Source organism: Rhineura floridana, chromosome 1 (genome assembly GCF_030035675.1).
Source record: "Rhineura floridana isolate rRhiFlo1 chromosome 1, rRhiFlo1.hap2, whole genome shotgun sequence".
Taxonomy (NCBI): domain Eukaryota; kingdom Metazoa; phylum Chordata; class Lepidosauria; order Squamata; family Rhineuridae; genus Rhineura; species Rhineura floridana.
In genome coordinates this window covers 151,006,778-151,026,550 of record NC_084480.1, presented here as the reverse complement: position 1 = coordinate 151,026,550, position 19,773 = coordinate 151,006,778, and the positions used below count along the sequence as shown (strand labels likewise).

At 44.7% G+C, this 19,773-nt stretch overlaps 1 protein-coding gene across 3 annotated transcripts in view; it reads right to left on the bottom strand.

Annotated features, from left to right (window-relative positions):
• Window positions 1-692: 692 nt before the first annotated feature.
• The window catches only part of EPHA1 (EPH receptor A1), a 105,306-nt gene continuing 86,225 nt past the window's right edge, over window positions 693-19,773 (bottom strand). For 2 of the 3 annotated variants that reach the window (XM_061637694.1, XM_061637702.1), the window contains 15 exons: window positions 19,312-19,467; window positions 18,396-18,731; window positions 13,388-13,512; window positions 12,613-12,772; window positions 10,740-10,836; window positions 10,339-10,394; window positions 9,044-9,166; window positions 8,766-8,951; window positions 8,280-8,341; window positions 7,006-7,215; window positions 5,320-5,469; window positions 4,294-4,487; window positions 3,660-3,815; window positions 3,331-3,467; window positions 1,871-1,963 (listed from right to left, as the gene is read on the bottom strand). In XM_061637694.1, the coding sequence (XP_061493678.1) occupies window positions 1,956-1,963; window positions 3,331-3,467; window positions 3,660-3,815; window positions 4,294-4,487; window positions 5,320-5,469; window positions 7,006-7,215; window positions 8,280-8,341; window positions 8,766-8,951; window positions 9,044-9,166; window positions 10,339-10,394; window positions 10,740-10,836; window positions 12,613-12,772; window positions 13,388-13,512; window positions 18,396-18,731; window positions 19,312-19,467 (2,156 nt within the window). In that variant the 3' untranslated portion in view covers window positions 1,871-1,955. Of the gene's footprint in view, window positions 1,964-3,330; window positions 3,468-3,659; window positions 3,816-4,293; window positions 4,488-5,319; window positions 5,470-7,005; window positions 7,216-8,279; window positions 8,342-8,765; window positions 8,952-9,043; window positions 9,167-10,338; window positions 10,395-10,739; window positions 10,837-12,612; window positions 12,773-13,387; window positions 13,513-18,395; window positions 18,732-19,311; window positions 19,468-19,773 lie in introns of all 3 variants that reach the window. The other variant, XM_061637698.1, reaches the window with a different exon arrangement.

Sequence of the window (19,773 nt, the reverse complement as noted above, 5' to 3'; positions counted from 1 at the left end):
TGATCAGTGAGGACTTGTCACGTCTTAGACCTGATCAGGAAACTGGGAAAGAATGTTGTAGTTTTTAGCTATATTGTAGGCAAATGGTACAGGTGGGTGTATGCTCATTGTGTTCCCGTTTAGTAAGTAGTATATACATTTACCTTGAAACAATTGGCTAGTGTGAACATTCTCCAAATATTACCCCTCCCCAACCCTGTACTAGAAGTCCTTGTCTATTGAGCATTGCTTTCCCTTTGAAACCTAGAAAATGGCTATCTACTGTGACTACAGAATGGGATCCTGCAGCTATGGAAATTACATAGCCTCCCTGAATCAACTTCTTCTCTGCTTGTGTTTAATGAAGGCTGTATTGCTTCACTAAATTCTTTTCATCTTGTCTTCTGAACCTAAAAAGGCTATTGCCTGGACTGTGCTTCATAGTTCTTCCTTGCAGCTGGATCTGGCCATTGACTTCTGAGCTCGATTAAATACCGCCCTGACTGATTTAGGGCTGCAGTCTCCTGAACATTTACCTGAGAGTAAGCCCCACTGACCACCATGGGATTTAGTGTGAGAAAATGTAAGGTTTTTCATGCTCTTAACCACATATACACCTTACAGACTTACTGGTGCATTGCACATATAAATGGCAGTGGGTACCTTTATTGAAATCTATTTTGACTTATTTTTTACCAGCTCTTTCGTATGTAGGGCTGTTGTGTCACAGTTGGATGAAAAAAAAAAAGGGCTCTAGAATCTATTAGTTGGGTAGAAGAATAATTTTACCAGGTATGATTTTCATGATAAGCTACATCTGTTGAAATTCCCTCTTCAACCCAAGTATTAAAGATACAGGAGCCCTGCACTCTTTTTCATCTGATTAGCCAAGATATGCAGATAGTCTTCTTTCACCTTGAATATTTCCTTGAAAAGGAGGAGGAGAGGAAGCGATCCTTAAAAAAAAAAGTAATGGTCTATTAGATTTGGTATCACCCCATCCCAGAAAAAAGTAGTCCTGCTGAGTTCCACTGAACTCAATAGAGAGCTAACTTAATGAGGCATCGCTAGATGGGGAAGAAAAGCATCCTATCAGTGCCGTGAGTTTATTTACAAAACCATATATACAACACATAATTCCAAGCCTGGGTTTTCTTTCTCTTCACCTCTTAGTATTTTAAATATATAGGCACATCCTCAACTTGAGGAAGCAAAACTCTTAGGAGCATGTGGTGCCCTACTGTAAACAAACTGTTTCCACTCGTAGGATTAGATTCCAGGAGAGAAAACCACAGAAAAGCAACATGGTCTGTGAGCAGTCTTAATGTGATCCAAACCTCTGTGCAAGAAAGACAAGTCCAGGCCACTGATGGAAGGTAGACAGTCCTGGCTCCACAGGCTGTGCAAACAATTGAAGCATGTTCCTCTTCCCTGATTCTTCAGGCCCAACTTTTGCATTAGAAGGGGGGGGGGCTTTATGGCTAGATACGGCTTTACTGGCGGAATGGTTTCAGCTCTGCTTAAAATTATAAGCATATGTTGCTTCCTTAAAAACTGAAATGAGATGGGCAGAGTGCCTGCTGCAAGAGTGGAAATACAAGAATGAAATAGTGCTGATGAGACAGAAAATGAAACAAGGTATATGCAGGGAGCCTCTTGGAGTGTTGCTTCCTGCTCTGGGAAGCTGAAGTCTCAACCTCTACCCTATGGGACACAAGGAATGTTTGTGGTGCACAGCCCATAGTCCCTGGCATTAATTCTTAGAGTCCCAGGCTGATGCTTGCAGAGTTAGTGCACAATTGGTTTAGTCAGTGCCCCTTTCCTTCTCCTTATGCTGTAGGACACAGCTCCAAGTCCTGCTCAGTTGGGTTGGGCCCATCAACAGCTTGGTGATGTGAAACCCCATCACTCCTTGAAGCCCTGAATGCTGCACAGAATGCGCTTCTGGTGGCCGGGAAGAGTCACACCCATTTGCTTCAAGTCCCTTGAAAGAACCAGGAGGGGAGAAAGATTAGCTGCATTATTTAGTAGATATGGAGAGACAAAGACTACTACTACACATAAAGCTATAGCATGCTAAGACATTTGGCCCCTGTTTCCCACTCCTAGTTGCCTGCCAAGTCCACTCCTAGAAATATAACTGAGCTCAGGGCACAAATATCACCATTTCCAGTTGCTGTCTCACAAGGAGGATCTGGCAAAACTCTGCAAGTTGGAGCCAGACAACAGTTTTTTTACAGATCTAGAGGTGTTATGACAGATCCAAAAAAAGACTTGCTAATTCTCTGGAAAGGAGATAGAGAGCTTTAGGAAGCTGAATTTGTAAGACAACAAACACAGTACTAAACTGTACAGAACCTGTAAAAGTGGGATTCTGTTACGGCATAGTATATTATTGGCAAGACCAAATATGCAAGCCACATGAAAATAATCTTATCCAATAATTCCTTAGCAATGTGATATACACCAACAGTTATGGTCTCATGGATTTTGGTATGCTGATGTTAATTACTTAGTTATATATGATTATTTTCATGTGTGTCTAGTATTTTGGTATGTGTTACTGATCATATACTATGCCCTAACAGAAGGATGTACTTACTGCTGCTGTAAATATTTCTTACATATCCAGCTGTTCTACTTCTATGAATTAGTCTTTAGTCTTATGCCCACTCACTAAGGAGGAAGTCCCACTGAAATCAGTTCTGAGCGAACATGCAAAGGACTGTGTTGTAAGTGAACCTTTTCTGGGATCTGTTTTTCTATTTATGCTCACAGTAGCCTTTTTTTTGTTTTGTTTAGGATTACAGCAAGCAGCCATAATTCCACACTGTGGAATTATGGTCATCTCTGGCCAATTGTTGCAGGTTTTTCAGGCACTACAACCACCTACAATACCTGTTTAACCCGAGACATATGTGGGGCAGGGAAAAAATGAATTGGTGGATCACAGTATTATGGCTCTATCATACCACATTCAACTCTGAAAGAAAGAACTGACTGTTTTCAGCCTCACTACCAGCTCATATACAAAATGAGATTGGGATGGAGATGGCTCTAACTTCTCCATTCTTTCCAGCACAGCAGCACCACTGTGGCTCTTTTTTTATTTTGCTTTGACTAAACTGTTGGTTCCTTGCCTGTTTCTCAGACACAGCGACAGGCTGTTTAATAAGTGCAGCTGGGGACCATTTCATTGGGTGATCATGTGCTACATCCCATCCTGTCTTTGCAAGTAGCTGGAGCTTCTTAAATGATGGTTGCAGGCCTTTCATTGGCCCTCCTCTTGTCCTTGAATTGTAGCTTGACACCCAGAAAGCTAACATGCAAAATTTGTTCCTTGTCACTTGCCTCTAGTTGTGAAAGGTTGTGGCTGCTGAATATCTGGGTGTAACCCAGCTGTTCCAAGACACAAGAGCAGGGCCAGTGAGAAGGTGACAGCCCTAGGAACAGCTGTGACAGCAGTGAGTTTTGTTGTTAAGACTGGCCTGGAAAGGGGGGGGGAGAAGAGAGAGAAGGTTGTTAAAATTCTTTTGCTGAACCTGGTCATTTAAAGTTCTTTGTATGCTGGGGGCAAATAGAATAGCCACTCTGATATCTAGAGTCAGTTATCATTTCCCCTCCTCTCTTCTGCCTGAAAGGAAGAGCAGAACCCACAATCCAGGATGCCCTATGCTTACTCAGCAGAAAGATCCAGGACAGATTCCATGGTGTTCAGGCCAGCAGTGCGGAAGTTGATGATGTAGCGTTTCATGCGGATGGATTCCAACCACTCTGGGATAGACCGATAGGGAATCCCATCGGACCCACTGCAACTGGGGAGACGAAGCGTCACCCTAAAGATTGATAGGCATTTTCAGATCAAACGTGACACTTAAGGACCAGGAGCACCCTCCAATGGAACTTGAGAAAATTGTCTGTCTTTTTCAGGGGGAGTTTATGGTGTCCCAGGCTCACTGACAACCTCCTAGGTTGGCATGGAGAAGTTGCTGATGCAACCAAGTGTGGCACTGATACTGCTCTTCACACATTTATTTAGGTACATGGCACATGCTGCCTGGGCTCCTGCTGGGAGGAAGGGCGGGATATAAATTAAATAATAAATAAATAAATATTCCGTAGAAGTGCTCTAAAAACACAGAATGTGGTGTTGTGTACAGAATTCAGCATGCAGGAAATAAATTAGGCAAAATTAAAAGATAATGCAACATTGCATAATTTATACAGGATGTAGCTTTTCTTGTTCTCTCTTTTTTTTTTAGTGCAGAATTCAGACAGTTCTGACCAAACGTTATCACCCTGCTTTTCACTTACCTGGGGTCAAAGTCAGCCACAGTTCGAAGCAAATTGGGGCTAGAGATGAAATGCTCCAGCTGAGCATGGATCTCCCGGAAACGGGGCCTCCGTGTCCGATCATACGACCAACACACCTTCATGAGCTCGTAAAGGATAGATGGGCAGTCCACAGGTGGGGGGAGTCGGTACCCATCCTCTATGCTCTTCATCACCTGTTCCAGGTAAAAGATGAGATCTCTCTGGACATACTAACTGGGCAAATATTCCCCACAACACTTTAACAGAGAAGCCGGTGTTCCAGTCAAGGGCCATTTTCTCAGGAGTATTAAGTCTAAATGTTGGGGATCCTTTGGAATTAGAACTGCAATATTTAGCCACTTTGATTAAACCATTCAAAATATTTTATCAACTGACAGGCTGCCCCTGATAAATCAATCAGATTGATTTTTTTAAAATTATTTTTGATACAAAGAGCTACAGATGATAAGCACCATATTAGAAGAGGCATCTACTTCTCTCTGTGTGAAGAGAAATGTCTCTTTTAAGATGATACTCTGCTGTGATGGATGCATCTCATTTAAAATTGGTGGTGGTGGAGTTCTCTTCAAAACTATTGGGCCATACCTGCATCTCCACTGGCACAATAGAGCTTCCTCTTCTGTCCCATCCAGCTCTTGTGTGCCCTCAAATCAGCTCTAGAGGGTTGGGGGATCCTCTGGAGCAGATTTAGGGGTGTGTGGGGGAAAGAGAGGACAGAAGTCCCATTGCACCAGTGGAACTCTCCTAGCACAACATTCCTATGTAGATTTAATCAAATTGACTAATGTACTAGAACTCATTCCTAATAGATTAAGATTTCATCAATTGAGTTGCCCATCTATAGCTGCTCCTTCGGGAAATTAGAAAGTAGAACAGGTATTATTTTGGGCCATGGGGAAATCCAGAGTGCATATTCTTTATTGTGGTCAGTTCTAGTTCAGCTCCAGCTCTGCTTGTTTAGGATATGGGTTTCTTGATGGACACTGCTTCCCTTTACCCTCTTACCTCCTGATTGGTCATATCGCCATATGGCTTGTCACCATATGACAGCACCTCCCACGTGACAATGCCAAAACTCCAGACATCACTGGCTGAGGTGAAGATTCGATGGGCAATGGCCTCAGGTGCTGTCCATCGGATAGGGATTTTACCACCCTGTTGAAAGAGAGCTTGCAACTCAAATGCAAACTACTACTAAACTTTTAAACTGCAAAGCTGGAGCATATATCACAAATCCATTTCCTGCTCCCTTCCCTCAGATACTTTCCCAACTCTTTTAAAAGAAGTGAAGAATAAAAATATTAATGAAGAAGCAAATGTGGTGCTGTTCCTAGGAGTTCAACATTCCACCACCATTTCATGTGTTCCCTAGCACCTTGGATCATACTGTTTCCATTTTGTCTGAATGAAATACATTAATCAAGATGCATAGGGCAAAATCCAGTTTTCCTACCAAAAGTCACTATTGACACAGACTAGGGAGTAGCCCCCATCTACTACATTATTCAGCTAGCACGGGCAGCGGCGTCACTACCGGGAGTGCGGGGGGGTGCACGCACGCACTCCAGGCTGGCGGTGGAAGGCCCATCCCGGCTTCACCGCCAGTGAGCAGGCGCCTGCTTTCCGTCTTGCCCGCCAGCCTCTGAGGAGGAGTTGACTGCGTCGACCCGGAGCGCTTCTCGGCTCCTTTGCTGGGCAACGGCACAGGGCGGGGCGGCTCTGGGTGTCACCCCCCTCAGGGTGTCACCCCCCTCAGGGTGTCACCCGGGTGTGGTCCGCACCCTCCGCACCCCGGTAGTGACGCCCCTGAGCACGGGACCTCCTGAGATCGCAAACACCCAGTTTCCCTCAGGTTCAACCTAACCCAAACCTCGCTGTACTACTTATCAATCACCAACAGATGTTGCTGTTTTGTTAAACCTCTTTTAGACCACAGCCGGAAGTCACCTTTCCAAGATCACCCTTCTATAAATCAAGCCTCTTTCTACTTGTCCTGGCATGCCAAACTTTTATTTGAGTCTCCTCTTCCCGGTTCTTAAGTATGCTAGTTCTTCTGGCAGACATTCTGCCCAAGGTCCTGGAAGTCCCTGTTTTTGGGCACTGGCCTTGGATCATTGCCTACCCCAGTGCCCATTCCCTGTCAGAAGTAAAAAGAATTGGGAAGTTTCTCCCTCTCTAACTTTCCCTCTCTCTGGCAAAGTTCAGTGCCTCTCTTCCTTCTGCCTCCTTGGAAGCCAAAATCACACTGTGCTGCTCCTCCTCCTCTTCTCTTCCCCTCTTTGTTCCTGAAAAGTCTTCCACAGTCCAATCACTATTTTGTGCTTTCTTAATAAAACTTTATTTCTAGGAAAGTTCTGATTTTGTTGCTCCCTTGAGTCCTTTATGTAGGCATTTCACTACCCAGACTAAACATTCAGATTGTTTCCCAACATTTGGCTCTTGGGTGTTTGGATTAAGTGTGCTAGTTTGGCCCAGTTCTACCAGCTGAACAGCAGCCTGTTCTCTAGCAGCACAGAGCCACAGTTGCACTGGGAAACAGTTCCCTTAAAACAACAATTGAGCTAAATTTCCCAGTTATTTGTGTTCTGGAAGGACTTCTCCCCTGAACACAGAGGAGTAGCCTTCAGACATGTTTAGAGATGCAAGGAGAATCCCTCAGCAGCTTCATTTATCATGTTTTCACAATGTCACCTTTGTTTCATATGTTCCTTCCACGTCATTTTCCAATATCCGGGAAAGACCAAAATCTGACACTTTGCACTGAAGACTCTGAGACACCAGAATGTTGCGGGCTGCCAGATCCCGGTGTACGTAGTTGCGGTCTGACAGGTAGGTCATCCCCGAGGCAATGCCTTGCAGCATCGTCACTAACTGTACTGCACTGAACTTGTCCATGTTCTCCTGAAACGCACACACACAGACACAAAGAAAAATCTCACTGTGTTTAGCCTTGAGTTTCACAGCTTAGAAAGCAGTTTGGAATCACTGTGGCATTGGAATGTTTTAGCCACAACTTGTGGCCCACAAAAATAAAAACAGCATATAGAATATTTTTTAGTCCCAGGAAGACCACAAAACCAGGGGGTTTCTGGAGTTTCCAGTGGGCCACTATACATGGCTGATGATCTATATTCAGCCTGGTGGTCACAACTTCCCGTTAATTATATCAAATTAATAAATAAAACCAATAAAACTAAAATAAAACTGGAGGGAAAAGTAGCATATGAAAATGAAAGCAGTGAATACATCATCTTATTAAAAGGTTAGGAGAATAGGATTATTTTATCTGGTGCTTAAAAATTAACAAAGTGAGCACCAGCTGTGTATTCCTGGGGAGATCGCACTCATTCCCTGCTTGTGTGCTTCCCATAGGCATCTGATTGGCCACTGTGAGAACATGATGCTGGACTACATGTGCCTTTGGTCTGATGCAGAAGGCGCTTACGTTCTTATGTAGAGTGCTCCATTACCATACAAATACAAAGGTTCTACGTGCCTAACCTCAGAAGGTAGGGGCACCCAGAGAACGGGCCTCAGGTGAAGAGTGTTTTCTTTTGCATAGGATCAAGCACCCCCTCAGATAGCCTGGTCCCATGCCATAAAGGGCTTCAAAACCAGCACCATGAGCACAGTGTGCAAAAAGGCAGTTAACTGTTTCCTTCTGAGCTGGTTGTCGCTGAGGTGGTAAAACTGTGGCTGGGTTGTACCAGTTCAGGCTGGAGTTGGGGACTGATAGGACTTATACGCTCCTCCATGCAAAAAATAAAAATAAGTAATATACAGATAGAACACTAGTTGGGAGGGAGGGGGGTTCTAGAGGAGCCTTCTACCTGACATGTCAAGTGGGTATTTTTTTAATGGCTTTTCCACCTGCCGTCTGAAGTGATACACCTTTACTAACTCACTGAAAACTAGGCCTAAGTGGCTGAGAAATTCCTGCACAAAACCAAACTCAAGTCCCTCACCCGTAAGAAGGTGTCTAGGGCCCCATTTTCCATGTATTCCGTGATAATCATCATTGGGTTTCCTGGGAAAAAAATAAAATCAAAATTACTAATGCTGCCCTCAGCTTACTTCCCATCTATTTGGCAGTAGCTCTCTGAATTTTATTCGAATAGGGTGGTCATTCTTACCTTTTGAACATATGAAGCTTTGGTAGACAGAGTCAGACCCATTGGTCCCCCTTGCCCAGTATTATCTACTCTGGCTACCAGTAGCCCCCCAAGGTCCCATAGCAGGGATTATTCCTTCCCATCCCTTCAACCTGAGATCCTTCCCACTGGAGATGTCAAGCACTGAACCTAGCACCTTCCACAGGCAAAGCATGGGCTCTACTGCCTTCATATATGGTACTCTCACTCACTGATGATTCCATGTTGTGGAAACTGTCCCATCCCACAATCAACACTGGACATAACTATCCCCCACTGCCCCAGTCATTGAGCGCTTACTTTTTGTGACAACTCCCTCCAAGCGTACAATATTGTGGTGATTGAACTGGCCCATGATCGTTGCCTCGCGCAGGAAGTTCCACCATGTTGAGTCTGAGTAAGTTGACTTCAAGGTCTTGATAGCCACAACAATGTGTTCCTTCCCTGGGAAGTGCAGAGTCCCATGATAGACCTCCCCAAACTCTCCTGTGGAACATTCAAAATAAAGACAAGGGATATGGAGAAATGGAGGAAAGGGATTTCTTGAGACAGAGAGAGCAAGACCTCATAATACTCACCTTCACCAATAACTGTCTCAATGGTGACAACAGATGGGTCCAGCTCTTTAGTAAATTCTAAGACTCCCCTGCTGGGATCCTCATAGGGCTGGAGATCTACATATGGTTTCAACCAGATCTCATCTATAATAAGAGCCATCATTGTAAATTATTTTTTCACAAAGGTTCTGAAGGGCAAACAGTTTGTGACTCTGTTGGTGCAAGAAGAGGTAGGTTCCCCTCTCATCACAGTCCTAAACATATTGTCTTGGAAGTAAACCTTGCTACATAATGATACAACCTAAGGTACTAGGGTGGAAGCACCGAAGCTGCAGGGCAACAGAAAAGGTGCCACATTTTTAAAGCAACGAATTTTGTCTGCAAAGGAAGAACTGGGAGTGCACTTAGAGTGTGCTCTTAATTCTTCTTTTGCAGCAGCTTTGGCTTGAGCTTTCCCATACCCTATGACATCTATGGCATATGGTGCTGAAAAGGTGGGCATGGCTCATCAAAAATGTCTTAGTGAGCCAGCCCCTGAGGCCTGGTGGTTCCCCACTACTGTTCTAGGCGAAACAGAACAGGACCTCAACTGACAAGAGAGGAGGAAACAGCCATGGACTAAAGTAAGGATGTTCATGGTGGAAATTCATTGAAAGTTATAGACACAGATAGAAGAGAGCTCTGTATGTGTTTGCTGGGCACGGGGTCAGGGATATTCTAGGTTGCTTTCTTGGATGTTCAGCTTTCTTATTTTTTAAAAATAAAAAAAACCCTTGGAGATATAAAAGAATATATGTAGGCAGTATCCTGCTCCTTAGTACTGTATAGATGACCATGGTGGTCATATGACTAGTGTGAACCGCATGCTCTGATTGAGCACTTGGCTTCTGAAGGTTACCTGTTCAGGACAGGCCCACATAACATGCTACATAATGGCAGCCCAAAAGTTGTTTTAGATGAGCAAACACTGAAGGGGAAGGGGGCATTTAAACTTCCCCAGTGCTCATTTCCCCATGCCAAACAGTCCCCTTCCCTAGACTTTTCCTTTGGCACTTGTCCTTGCAATATGCATCTGGACCCCTGATGGGGGCCACAGCACAGCAGGGAGGGCGAAATTTAGCGTGGAAGTATGGCTGGTGTGGAAAAGTTAATCACCACTCCCCCTCATCCCTGAAAAAAGCCTCCACTCCTGACCATCCCTATCAAAGTGCTTTTGATATTCTCAAATGATTGGCTGGCTGGTCTGCATGTGACACATTGGTTTGGACCTCAGCTTTTCATCTCCTGCTCTGCCTTTCCTGATCCTGGGCTCTCACCTCGGTTGTCGCTAGAGTGCTTCTGGCATGGCCGGGCTCGGTGACGATATGCACGCCTGAAACAATAATAAAATTAATAATAAATTTATTTTTGTTTTCTGCTTCTCACCCGGAATGCGAATTCTGAGGCGGATTACATAGATTTTAAAATACAAAGCATACATAAAACCATGCAGAGATTTAAAAATACAAAAACATACACAAAAACCATACATAAACAAATCCATAAAATCCTTAAAATCATCAGTATAATGGCATAACGGGTAGAAATGTAATCAAATGCTTGCATAAGAATAAACGTGAGTATGGAGACTGCAACCATCCAGAAGACAGAACAAATCAAATCCCAGTGTCAAAAATCCCCCCCCACTGTCTCCACCCTCAAGAACTTCCATCTCTACCTTCTCCGGAAAACAACGAGACCTGCGACCAGACCAATAAACAGCAGAATTCCAAAGATTATGGAGACAATCACTCCTCCAGAGGGAACTCCAGTGTCTGTAAGAACAAAATACAGGTTACAGGCATCATTCCAGCACCAAGTCTACCTGGTCAGGGCTCTCCTTTTCAAAAATATATCTGGATTTGCATAGGGATTTAGAGAAACTGTATTCATGTGCATGTGAAAGCACTCATGCCATAGACTTTTCTCAAGCACGTGCAAGGGAATGTAGTGTGAAAGTGGCATCTACACTTAGAGCCTAACCTTTACCTTCAATTTTGTAGAGCGCAGACCATGAATTATTTAGTCTATGCAAGGTCAAACTCTGTGCATGTAAATGCTACTTACATGTTTCATGTAGCATGTGTGAGATAGCCCCGCCCCCGCCCGCCCCTGCTCAGGCAACACAAGCAACAGAAAGGCACAATCCTGCTACCCTTTGTGCTTTATTACACATATGAATAGAGCTACTATTAAACCTCAGCGGAGACAGCAATTACCCTTACTGTGCTCTTGCCCTTCTGTGTATGAAAAGTTTTATCTATAAATTCCTGAACTGAAAGGTCATTAGAAGGACTATTGGAACTGGACTGTTATAAAGTACATGTCCATGATATCAATGCTAAATTTATCCCAAATGCTTTCTTTAGTATTTAAGTTGGGTATGGAACTACTTGCAAGTGAGTGGCTTGGCCAGATCCCAATTACACTTTCAATACTGAGTGCTATATGGATAATTTTCAAAGTGCATTTTGATCTTTTTTTTTTTTAGGCACCACAGCTGGAACTATTGTTAGTTCTTGTTTCCTAAAATGTCTTTGTTGTCCTTATTTATCTTGCCCAAGTGCCACACTGGGGACCAGATGGGTGTCAAAGAAGTGTTAGACTGCAAGTGTTTTTGAAACAAATGAGTTATACTTGTTTATCCCACAGCAAATGCATCATGTCTGAGAACAGACACAAGAAAGCTGCAGAAAATCAGGGTTCACCGGTTCATGTACCCAACAGTATCTGCCCTTCATACTGCACTAATTGCAGGAAGCTGTTTTAGCATCAGGGTAGCTATGGGCAGCAAGCATGAAACAACTCTCAGTCTCCAAAGGGAAGTCATTTGCATTCAGTTTAGTTTTATAACACAGATCTGAAAACATTCATAATTCCTCTTACCATACAGGGGGAAAAACTCAAACCATATTTTGGTTTAAAAAAAAGGCAGCTACCACAGTCTCAGGGCTCCTCCTGGTGACCTGTTTACTGAGCATCCTAACTGGTTTGCACAGTGTTTATGTGGAAGTTATACGGTGTGTGCTCTTTATTGTGCATTTGTCCTGATTTGTTTGCACAGATGTTTTATGTCTTCCAATCAATCATTATCCCACACTTTCTAATGCACTTCCCCATCATTTTCCAAACCACAAAAAGTCTGAATATTTCCAATGTTCAGGTATTTTGGAGCCCGTTCAGTAAAAAGTACTGTACAGGAATCCTACCATATATTGGCTGGAAGAGATGCAAGTAAGGATGTAAGGGTGTGGGTGTGTCTGTGAGTGAGACACCTTTCCCTTGCTCCATTTTCCTTATGAAAACCTGCACATGCCAGCTGCTTTTTGCTCCAGTAGGAAAGACATATGTACACATACAGTATATGTTCCTCCTACTATTGCAAAAAGTAGCTTCAGGGATGGGGTGATTTTCATTAGGAAAACAGCATGGGGGGAAAAGGAGACCTCCTCCACTTGCAACGTAGACCCAATCTGGATTGCCCCTTGCATCTACTTTGGCCCCAAATGCATTAGCAAGAATCTCTCCTCTACAAACATCAAGAGGTCTACCTTGTGGAAGAGTGCGGAATTCCTGCTCCTCTGAAAATGGCCCATTTCCAAACTCCGTGATGGAGCGCACACTTAGCAGGTAGGTTGTGTCGGGCTGCAGGTTTGCCAAGGTTACTTGGGGTTCCTGGAGATGCTGGACAGTGTATTGTTTATCTTCTCCCTGTAGGAAGTGAACAGGGAGGGGAAATGTTTTGGCCCAGCAGGCCAGATCTTTTTTCCCCCACCCTCTGGCCGTGGGCCAACTTTGACAGTAATTGGGACCACTCATTTGTCAATAACTTGACATCACAATGACATCAGGTGACTGACGGGGGATGTCCTGCCTACCTGTTAAAGTTGGCCCATGGGGTGGAAGGAGATAGCGATCAAGCAGAATTGAACTCCCTGTACATCAGCTAGTACGCAGGGAGTTCAATCTTGCTGTCTTCCGGGTTCAGGTGTGCCCATGAGTTCCCCATGAGAAAGTTGCTCAGGCACCCAAACTAAGCAGGACTGAATTCCCTGCCCATCAGCTGATGCACGGGGCACTCAGTCTTGCTTTCTGCAAGGACTGACTGCATGAGCAGAGGATCCAGTCACATCTCTACCTGCCCCACACCTGATGTCAAGAGTGGGGAGGTGGCCATGATTTAGGGAAAGCAGTCTGGCATGCCAAATTTGGCCCACAGGCCAGAGATTCCCCACTCCTGTGCTATAGGATTTGAGCAGCTCATGACATGCATGGAAAACATTTATGAAGTTTGCAAGCAAAGGCCAGAAGAAGAGCATATCTCACCTTCTCAAAGTACCTAACTTCATAGTTCATGGGGCTCTGGCTGCGATGCCGTGTTGCTGACCAAGTCACAGAGAGACTACTGTCGTTCACCCTTGCCAGGATGAGTTTAGTCACCTTGCCAGGGCCTGCACATAAAGAAAGGGGAGATGGTCAAAGTGTAACCTGCCCTATAAAGCAGGGTAGCAATTTATTCCACCTTCACATTCCCTCAGTGAAACCACTGGATCCCATTGCTTTTCCTGACTCTGGGCTCATCCAGACGACTGTGTGCTATGTGTGTTTATTATTTTTCGGTCATCCAAATGACGTCGCGTGCTGTTACGCATTTTCACGGGTTAAATCCGCTCCTTCCAATACTGGCAAAAATGCGATTTGCTTTTTTTAAACCGGTAATCATCTGCTGCAACATTAGGGGCTCGGATGCAAAACCGCGGTTTATAGAGTTGTAGGCAGTCCATAGGCAGACCTTGGGCGTGTCCCAGTTCCCCTTCCGTCTTTACCATCCAATCATGGATTTTCACTTGTGCGCATGTGCGCAAATGTGCTTGGAAAAGCCCGGGAAACTGAACCAATCAGAGCCACAGGATGTTACGTTGTACTTCTCAGATGCAGCAATGTGCATTTCCGCATTTGCACACAAGGAGGTACTGCAGTTTACACAACCACGTTGTAGGTAGAGGAGAAAGAAGTGGTGGTTGCCAGCCTAATTCATCTTTCCACTTCTGCGCAAGCTAGGGAGGGGTGGCAGATTGCAGTGGACCGCCGGCCAGCTGGTCGTCAGCCCCAGCTCGGGTCACTGCACTGCCCAGGCTGATGGAAGCCAGGGGCAGTAGCCAGGGGGGCCAAGCAGCCCACCAGCTGATCGTTGGCCGCCTCACAGCTGATCGGTTGGCTGCACTGCCCCGGCAGCAAGCGGCAGTAGCCACAAGAAAGCCTCCTTTGCTTCATGCTGGCTCCAGGGCGAAGGAGATCGGCACGGATCTGGCCCTGAACACCACGTTCTACTGGGCTTTTAAGATCTTTTAGGGTTTTTTTTCCCTTTTCTCTCTCCCGCCCCTTCTTCCCTTTCAAATTATTTTGCCCCTCGTAAAGATGAAAGGAAGTTTTTTCTCTGTCTGCAGAGCTGCTGCTACTGTATGCTTGTTAATTTCACATTGAAATGGAAAGATAATGATCCGATCCCTTTATGTGCCTTCTGCAGAGCTGCTGCTGCCGCTGCTTGTTAATTTTGGAGTGAGCGGAAACATTGTATCCAAGGATAATGATCCATCCCTTTACGTGCATTCTGCAGAGGGGCTGCTGCTGCGGCTGCTGCTTGTCAATTTCACATTGAAGTGTAAACAGTTGCAAAGTATAACGATCCCATCCCTTCATGCAAGAACTAATGTTCTCTTTCGCTGCTGGATGTTTAACACTTATGGCAGCTTGAATTCATGAAAGGGAAATATAGTTATGTACAATGCAATAGGAACCCAAATAGTAGCTGGATATAAGCTCTTATTGCATGCAGGCTTTTTCTTTTTTAAAATATATCTCCAGAAACGTTAACATGCATAAAGGTAGAAAAGCATACAGTTGGTTTTGCAAAATATCGCAAATATGAGCTAACAGAAATACAAAAATACAAATGTTCCAGAGTGGCGAGCGGCAAAGAACTCCATTACAGCCACAGGAAATTCAAACTTTCGCGCTCGCATTTTGTGCTTCATTGCAAAGGGGGAGAAGAGCACATGCCATTTTTTGTGGGCCAATTGGCTGATAGGGGGTGATCTTACAGGAGGAGCTGGGGAAAAGTGAAAAGAATATAGGGATCTTCCTGCTGCGTGTGTGGGCACAAAAAAACGTGGATTTCTTATTGGGAAAGAGCGAATAATAGGCAAAGTGAGGACTGTCAGATGACAAACTGAATATGGAAAACGTGGAATATTCCGCTCCGTTTGGATGAGCCCTCTGTCTGAGCAGCAGCAGTCTTGCTAAATCTAGCAAATACTACACAGAGTTGGCCCTGCTAGGAGCCTAGGTAAGGTGGCTGTCTCAAGGAACAGATTTTGGGTGCCATCAGAATAGCAGCCTGGAAAACAAGCAGATTTCACCCATGGGTCACAATTTGCCAGAATCCTTTACACATCCTTTCACTACCATTTGACTTCCACTTTTTGGAGACTGTTTCTTAAGAACATAAGAACATAAGAAGAGCCTGCTGGATCAGGCCAGTGGCCCATTTAGTCCAGCATCCTGTTCTCACAGTGGCCAACCAGGCCAATTCTTGTACATAGAAATGTGTGTCTAATAATAATTGGTCCAACAAGAGACTTTCAACTCTTAAAAGAAGCATCTTGAGACACAAAAATTTAATCAACATGGAACCATATAAGTGGGAATGTGCAGCATTCAGCCTAATTTCATGTGGGTAGCAAGGAGGGGAATGGGGTGACAGAAAAAGAGGGATGCCCCACCCACTGCCAGCATACAACCCCAAAGATATTATTCCCGAGGGAATGTGGTTCTGGGCAGAAAAAATAAATTTCCCACCCCTGATGTTGGTCACCTGCAAGGATGTCTTGATCATGTTAAAGGCAGAAGATTCAAAGGAGACACACACATATATCCACTCTCTCTCTCTCTCTCTCTAATGGGGCACAATTTAATGTTCTCCAGTGTGAGCCTTACTGAAATGGACAGGCAGAATATCCCAATGCCCCATGTGTGTGTGCATCTATGGTGCTGTTTGAATTTTCTATTCCAGACCACAAATGTCTTTGGGTAGGGGGAGGAGAATTGGGAGGGTTTGGGATGTGTTCTGAGGGGGTTGTTAGGGGAGAATGTCCATGGAACAAGGTCCTTTGGGTTGTCTTAGGACTACAGCTAGTTCTTCCGAGTCCCGAACTGGGCCAGGTTCTTCACAAGGCCCCATGTCTCTTCCTCTGAGGTCATCTTGAGCTCCTGATTAAGTGGGAGGCTGATAATTTCTTCATCTCTGCTGTATTTTATTGGTAGTGACAACAGAATCATAGAGTTGGAGGGGCCCTTGGGCCTTGTAGCCAAGGGTAGGAAATCCAGAGGTAGATCATCCTCAACAGATGGCTGCCAGCCTCTGCATGAAGACTTCTAGCTAAGGTGGGTGGCCATGTGTCCTACTTTACAGAGGACAGTCCTCTGTTTTAAAGGGCTGTCAGAGGACAATCCTCTTTTGGAGGATTTGACGGCTGTCGGTCCAAGTCTGGCGTAAAGATGAGGGACCATAAAAAAAGAGAGTAGGAGCCTTGAAGTTGCCCATTGACACTTAACAGCACCTGGTGGTCAGCAGACACATAAATCAACTGGTATCTTCCCCACTATAGTGAGATTATTTAAATTATAGTAATTGTTTCTACATCTGCACCTATATATTTCAGTTACCACAAGCAATTTTGTGTCTTATTTTCAAGTGATGCAAATCCTCTTTTTGGGGGACAATTCCTAACTGGACACCTTACCTCCCCTAGGGAATTGTTTTCGCTGTTGAATTGCTCTTACCATTAAGAAATCTTTGCAAATGTCTATTGAAATCTACCTTCCTGTAACTTAAGCCTATTAGATAAAGTCCTTGCCTTCTAGGGTAGTGCAGAACAAATCTTTGCCCTCTTCTATGTAAAAGTCCTATGCAGGTATTTGGAGAGACCTATCATGTACCCCTCAAGTCTTCTGTTCTCCCAGCTAAAAAAGAAGGAGAATGTCAACAGGAAAACACTCTAGTGCTAGTATCTACCAAGCTATGTTGCAAGTACTTCAAAAGCATATTTCCATTTTAAACAAACTACAGTTCAATTTAGCCGAAGGTCCACCCCACTCCTCATGACTAAGTCGTCCACTCGTCACTTAGGCAGATCTAGGATGGTAGCTTGTGTGAACAAATATAAGCTTCTAATTCTATTTTCTCCATGAAGCAAATAGAACGATAATTTTGCCAAGAATGACCAGATGCAAAAGAGGCTAAAAAGTCTCCTGTATTTCCATCATCTGTTTATTGAATTAGGGTAGAATACTGTTCTGCCGGTTCCAGTGTGTCTCCACCACTCTCCTGAAAATGGGGGACGTGACACTAGTCAACCTATCCTTTTTTACTGTAAAACCTGATGGAAGCAGCTTGAGTGCATTTGTTTTTTTAAAATTCAGCTCCAAAGAGATTCACAAATGATCGGCAGATCAACGCATTCAGGTGTGGCTAATGGAAACGCTTTGATCTGGCGAATAGCATGTTCACAGCCTTAGTCTTCAGATCAGCTTCTGAAGCTTTCATAGTGGTCTTACTCAGCATGGCAGGCTGGTACACCTGCCAAATTTTCCTGAAGAATAGTATCCCTCCCCCTACTGCCCAACTGCTCAGGTTTAAGTGCTGGGGAAAAGTGATACTCCTACCAAGGAGAAACTTTCTCGAGGAAATAGATTATAGAGCTTAGCATTTATAATATCTCTTTCTTGAGTGTTGCAAGTGCTTTGCAGCCATTAGCTCAATATTCCTTACAGCAGAAGTGGGGAACCTGTGACCCTCCAGATTCTGCTGTAGTACAGAGCCCATCATTCCTGACCATTGGCCATGCTGTCTGGGAGTGATGGAGCTGAAGTCCAACAACCGCTGGAGGGCCACAGCCCTCTCCCGCTCCTGGCTTACACCAGCACTTTATAGTAGGCTAGAACTATTATCCCCATATTGCGGTGGGTGTGGGGAGCGGAGGCTGACAGAGGATGACTTGCCTTAGAGCTGCCTAATGAGTTGCTGAAACAGGATTTGAGACAGGGACTCCGTTGCTCACAGCTCACACTCTTAACCGCTACAATGTACTAGACTTCAAAAGGATCCCAGCATAACTGAAAATGTACTACACACACACACAGATGGTTGCACTTAGCTAATGGCTGCAGCATAAGAGAAATACAGTTCAGCGACTACTACAACTTGTATTTGCTTCAGTTGCTCACTTCCTGGAGCTGGAAAGAGCTCTTCCCCATATACACCGCAGTGACTCACCTGCATGTCCCACAGAAATCTGGACAGGAGAACTTGTGCTGCTGTGTGGGACAGGGCTGAGCGCTGACACACCACTGTGGGTCTGTACAGTGAAGCTGTAATTGGTGCAAGCCTCCAGGCCCTCCACAGTCACACTTAGCCCGGTAAGGCCTAGCGCGCTGGGGGAAAAAGTCACACTGCTCTCACAGGGTTCACACTTCAGGGAACCGCAGCGCTCGCAGGAGACATTGTAGGAGATATCCTTGCGCCCACCCTGATCAATGGGTGGCTGCCACCAGAGGGAGACCTGAGTCCCCACAAGGGAGAAGCTGACATTGCGAGGAGCAGAAGGCGGGCCTGGAAAGGCAAAAGACAGAGCATGTTAAAAGCTTGCTCCCACAAAGAGATTCTGCTCCTATCTGCATCTACCTTAAAGCTTATATATATAGTGCACTATAGGATTCTGCCTGGATCACTTTTTCTTGCCCTGCCCCGGGGGAAAGCTTGACTTACATATCTTGGACATAAACATGCCTATTTAATATACTGCATATAGCAGTAGTAATTGGGAACCTCCAGACTATGAGCCTAACTAGGCCTGGCAGGCCTCCTGATTTGGTCCTGAGGCCATTATGGGCAGGCCACAGCTACCCGCCACTCATCTCACATCATAAGACATCAGGCATTGGACAGGTAAAGCCGTGGCTGCAAAAGAGCAATTGGGAAACTTCAAGTGTACTCCTGATTATTCCTTTGCAGCTGCAGCTTGCATTCAGTGCTGTTAAATTTAGCACCAAATACAAGGTGCACTTGTTTTGGCAGGAATCGGATCCACTTGGGAGTTCTACCACATGTTGAGTAAATGTATTTTGAAGTAGGTGCGAACAGGGTTTTGCATGCACTCTCTAGAGGGACAGTATTCCCAACAAGGACTTACGAGTACAGGCAACAGTTTGGTCCTCAGTGGGAGTCCGGAAGAAGTCTTTGAGGCAGGGGCAGTTTGTGGCTCCAGGAGCACTAGAGGAGCTGTTTGGGGGGCATTTGAGACACTGGCCAGTTTCCAGTGAGTGACGATAGAATCCCGGCTGGCAGGCTGTAGAAGGTAGAAGCAGACTGTTAGTAGCTAACCACATCTTCTGGATCCTAGTTAACCATACCTCTTGGCAATACAGTACCCAAATTAACAAATTATCAGGAATAAAATTAATTAGGAATACAATCTCCCAGCAAGACTTGTAGAATCTTATACTTTAGCTAGTACATGTAAAATATGTCTCTTCAGGTCTATAGAATAGATCCTGTTTCTAACTTCATAGCGGAGTAGAAGGCCCATTCCTTGTCAAATAGCAAAACTATCTCAGACTCAAGTCTCCTTTGAAGAATTTACAGTGTCTGCTCA